Genomic DNA, 4,912 nt, shown 5'->3' with positions numbered 1-4,912 from the left:
CCGGCCGGTCTCAGCCTGCCCTGCTGCATCGCACCCCTCTTACACTGGCCCGCGGCGACGCAGGAGCCTCCCGCTGTGGCGGCTGTCGTTCCCACCGCACCATAAAACACATTTGGGGGTGTTTCGTGGAGGCGCAGAGCACGCGAGGGTCACCTCTCAGCAGCACTCCCGTTGCTAATCGGCTCTGGGTGCTGTTGCAGCCCGTGTGGCCCCAGCGGACRGGGACAAGGGTTGCAGCCGGTCCTGCCACTGCTCCGGGGCTTTGTCACCAGGAGAGTGATGGGTGCCACGTCCCCCCAGCCGGGGCCCTGCAAACACAGCCTGGAATTTATCCACCCTTTAACAGCCCGGTGAATCAGCAGCAATTTAATTCAATTGCCTGGAAGAGCAGACCAGGCTGATTGCAGGCTCCAAAAATACCCAAAATAGGCGCAGGGATGGGAGACGGGGCTGGAAGGGGCAGCTGTGCCCTGACGCAGCCGTCCTGGTCCCATGGCCACTGCTCAGCCCTGACACCAGCGGGATCCTGGCGGTGACCTGGGTGCTGCAGCTGATGAAACTCAGGAAAAAACAGAGCCAGGAGAAGAGCAAACAGGGGCTGGGGACTCGCGTCACTGACCCTGGAGCCCGCGGCTGAGCCCAGGAGCCTCCCCGCGAGCGCTGGGAGGCGCATTGGGTCACAGGTACCTCACCCAGCTGCTCTGAAACCAGCCCGAAAGCTCCCGGGACGGTGGCTTTGGACATTTCCTCCTTCCYGCGAGAGCCAAATGGACTTTGGGTGCCGGGTGGGACAGTGCCTTGCAGCTACATACCTATATACATATGTAAGCATAAAGCCATCCAATCTGAATTATTTTTACTTTCCAGAAAGAGATTTCAAGTTAAGAAGTTAAATAATGGATTTTTTTTTTACCTCCATTTGGGACAAGCATTCAGCTCTAGACTTTAATTTTTCTCTTTCTCCTCTTCTGGTCCTGCAGGAGCACCATCGATTTCAAGTTATGCCTTCAGCTCAGGAGTTTTGCTACAGCCTTTATATGGAGGCCTGAGGAGTCATCCAAACAGCTTGTTTAGGCCAGAGAGGATCTTATTTCCTTCTTAGTTTTGCCCTGCATAAGTTGTATCAGCTTGAATAAAAATTGTATATACACATATTGAAGAAAATTCATCCCTCTCCCACGGCTGTATTGATGATGCTCAAGGTCAGCACACCTTGATTGAAGAAGAAAACACTACACAATTCCTCAAGCCTCAACGATTTTTTTATCAGACTATTTTTCTTATCACTGCCAACTCTTCTTTCTCGTCCAATACGTCCAAATCTGAGAGTGGACTTTATTGCCTAAAAGAAATTCCAGACAGCAGCTGATACAATCATTTATTTCCAACTAYAGACACTATAATATGCTGCTGTTCTCCCTCTCTTGTGCTCTGTCAATACAATCTCCCTTGCTAAGCATGAGCTTACGTTAATTATCACTTCCAGTCTATCATCAGCTTTAAACAAATAACGTGTATGACAATACTGAGAGGGAAGAACTTGATGACAAATGCACTCAAAGGGATAAGGCTTCTGCTCCTTTTGCATTTACCCTCTTTAGTTGGCACCTCAAACCTCATTTTCTACCAAGAGTGAAAATTGTTTTCCAAAGTGACCTGTAACTACTACTAAAAAGCACAACAAAACATGTGCCTGTAGGCTAAGATGGATCTGGCTTTTAGGAAAATGTCATTGAAGCGTCAGTCYGCACATCTCCCTGCTTAAGCATATTCTAAAGGGAAAGTCATTTTTGCCTCTTCAGACATGATATGAAGAGAAATGAATGAATAACAGAAAGAGATGGAAGGATGTATAAAAATAAAATCAAAAGGAGACTACCATCTAAAACTTGAAGTTTTATTTTAAAAACAAATATTACGTAAGATACACACATTTTCAAGTTCTGGGCACTTTCTGGACCACATCTGGGACACTGCTGCAGCAGTGACTGTGAAAATACATTTTCACTATCTGGAACAGCTCTTTTTTTGTACACTGACAGTCTCAATGAAGCTTCTGCCCTGGTTTGGCTGCTCACTGCCAGGGCCATGGATGTCAGTCTCAGTAAAGGAGCCTTTCCCTGGCTCTCCTACTCGAGGATGATTTTTGTGCTCAGTTTATCCTCCCCAGGCTGATTCATCTGTATTTAGCACTGAATCTCTCAAGCATCAAGGCACATGGCCCCTGTGCAACAGTGCTTCTAGAGGGCTAGTCCACTAGTTTTCATTTTGCTATCAAGGTGTATCCTAGTTATAAAGGAACTTGCAATGATCTTGGGTGTGGACTCAACATTTCCTGAAAGAGTCAATAATAAAAATATTCTAAAAGACGAGGGCAAGGCACTCTTTCTGCTAATGCTCTAGGAGCACAGAGGAAAATTTGTCAATATAGAGCAACCCAACGTTTTGAGAAAACATGCTGAGAAGGTATCACCTTGTTCAGCTTTGCTTGAATGCAAAAGCTGACAGTCTGACATTTGTAGATTGATCTGAAGGTTTTATTTTTTTGGATGAATTTGAGTCCTCTGATTTTTCTTCCTGGTTCTTTTTCCCCTCGTCTTCACCAGCTGCAGGACGCTTTCGCTTTTTAGCATCAGTTAAATCATTAGCCACTCCTCCTTTTGCTTTCTCAGTCCATACCTTTGAAGAAAGTCCATCATTTAAAAAAAAAAAAMAMAAAAMCCCACACTCCCTACAAATCAGGGCACAAAACTGGCTGCTTTACTTTATACATCATCTTTCTCTGATTATAAAATTATATTCTTCTAAAATCATGCCTGTTAAGAACTGATAGAGATTGCCAATCAAGTTAGGAGCAATTTCTTAACTTCCTTATGTTGCAAAAGCATTCTCCCTCAAAATTATAGTTCCTACATTTGAAAGTCAAAGCTTTGATCGTCTTCTTGCCAAAGAAAACTAAAAGGTGTTAAAACAAATTTAAGCCCCAATGGATGAATCTTGGCTATACAACTTTTATTCAGTAACGTCTACTCTCCTCTTCTGTTTTTTTCTTGGAGTTTTTATTGATTACGTTTTTCTCTGATGCCCCTATTTGTAAAAGCTACTCTCAATTATTATTCAGAAATCAATATACTTAATATCTTCACAGAATACGTTCTGGATTATAGTTCAAATCAAAACATAATTACCTGGAGACAGAGAACAGTGGCATTTAAAGAAAACTCCTAACTGGAAGTAATCACTGGACTTGGTGAAAAAAAAAAGAAAAAAAAAAAAAAAAAGAAAAACAATCTCAAAACAGAATAGTGAGTGCTGTCTTACCATTCTTTCTTCTGACGACAGTATTCTAAACTGATTCATGCCTTCCTTTATTACTTCTGCTTCATTCAGATCAGGATTATCTGTTAAAATGTTTGCTCTGTTCTCTTCTAGCCATAACTGGAAACCTGTTTTTGGTCTAAAACAAGCAAAAAAGAGAACTGGGAGTTCTTAAATGTTATAGGAAAACCATATTGCTTCCCTTATAACCTTAAGTTATAGTAGAACTTAAACTTGTCATTTAAGACACCTAGCTTTTATATCTTCTGAGAGATTGATAGATCTATTTAAGTCTTAAATATTTCATATAAAAGGAACTGACACAGGGGCATGCTTTGGTTTCCCATTCAAAGGTCACTATAAGATGCACAAGCACTACCAAAGCAAAAATGAATGGTCAAGGCTCAAAATTACATGTTGCATTGTTTACTTATCACTGTCAAYTCCACTTTGAATAACACTACCGGTTTTACTGGAAAAGATTTAATGGACAGGGTTTTTTTYTGCCCTCCCTCTCCATRAAGATTAGAATGTGGACATTTAGAAATCCCACTGGCCTCTTTTATAAGAAGTTATTTGATAATATGTATAATATAAATAGCAGTTTGCTAAACTTGTGAAGTGAATTCACAAGCATGACAACTTGCTAACTACCACTTATCTTGATATTATGCTACTTTGTTTCTGAAGGCACTTTACTGGCCAAAGAGATGTTTTTAGACCAGCTATCCCATCCAAATTGAAATATGACATTGAGCAGCAAGTCTCCATTCACCTTTTGTTTTCAGTGTTCTCCTGTGCAGCAACTTTGTCAACGGGAGACTCATATTCAGATTTTTCTTCTCTCTCTTCCGCTACTTTTTCACTAGAGTTAAGTGTACGAGACTGGAAAAAGGAGGCTGCTGAAACCTATAGAAATAATCGAGATTAAAACACTATTAAAGATAACTCAGTGCAGAATGTAATTACTGCAACTAAAGTAAATTTCTTTTTTTTTTTTTTTTTGCGCACAGGTCTATAGATTTCTGCAGTATGCTTGCATGAACTTTGTCATCTTAAGATACTTTACTCAATCAGCAGGATTTTATACTTGATAAAAGCTGGTAAAATTCGATTTACTGCTCTTTGCTCACTGAAACAACATAAAAAAAAGACTGGAAACATTACCTGCTTGGACTTTGGTTTGGGAACGAGAGGTTTTATAACCTCAGACTTCTCCTTGCTCACAACCCGACTGCTGGACGAAGAAGTTTTCTTTGAGTATTTGCTCATGGAATCTAGAATATTAGTCAAGGGAGCCACTGGTTCCTTTTTGTTAGATGACACCTAACAAAACAAATGCTTAGATTTTTTATTTTCAGTCACATTCCCTTCCCCCACACCAATTTCTGTCATAGTTAAATTATAACTTTAGATATACTAATGTGTTGTCATTTTTGGAACACCACAATCAAGCCAGCTGCAAAGTTCTTACCTTAAAGGGATTCACTCGTCCTTGGCTGCTTGATGAAATTACAGCTATTTAACAGAAAAGAGAACATACACACATATTTATACATACAGCTACACGTGTGTTTGTGTGTATATAAATATA

At 40.8% G+C, this 4,912-nt stretch overlaps 1 protein-coding gene across 1 annotated transcript in view; it reads right to left on the bottom strand.

Moving 5' to 3' along the window:
- Positions 1-2,367: 2,367 nt before the first annotated feature.
- Positions 2,368-4,912, bottom strand: part of WDHD1 (WD repeat and HMG-box DNA binding protein 1) — a 22,768-nt gene continuing 20,223 nt past the window's right edge. The window contains exons 18-22 of the mRNA XM_026051547.1: positions 4,793-4,836; positions 4,486-4,644; positions 4,094-4,227; positions 3,322-3,457; positions 2,368-2,679 (exon numbers count right to left, since the gene is read on the bottom strand). Coding sequence (XP_025907332.1) covers positions 2,479-2,679; positions 3,322-3,457; positions 4,094-4,227; positions 4,486-4,644; positions 4,793-4,836 — 674 coding nt within the window. The 3' untranslated portion in view covers positions 2,368-2,478. The remainder of the gene's footprint in view (positions 2,680-3,321; positions 3,458-4,093; positions 4,228-4,485; positions 4,645-4,792; positions 4,837-4,912) is intronic.

This window comes from Nothoprocta perdicaria, unplaced genomic scaffold (genome assembly GCF_003342845.1).
Source record: "Nothoprocta perdicaria isolate Ctin4 unplaced genomic scaffold, notPer1 scaffold_76, whole genome shotgun sequence".
In the NCBI taxonomy this organism is placed as follows: Eukaryota; Metazoa; Chordata; class Aves; order Tinamiformes; family Tinamidae; genus Nothoprocta; species Nothoprocta perdicaria.
This window is presented reverse-complemented; position numbering and strand designations above follow the sequence as displayed.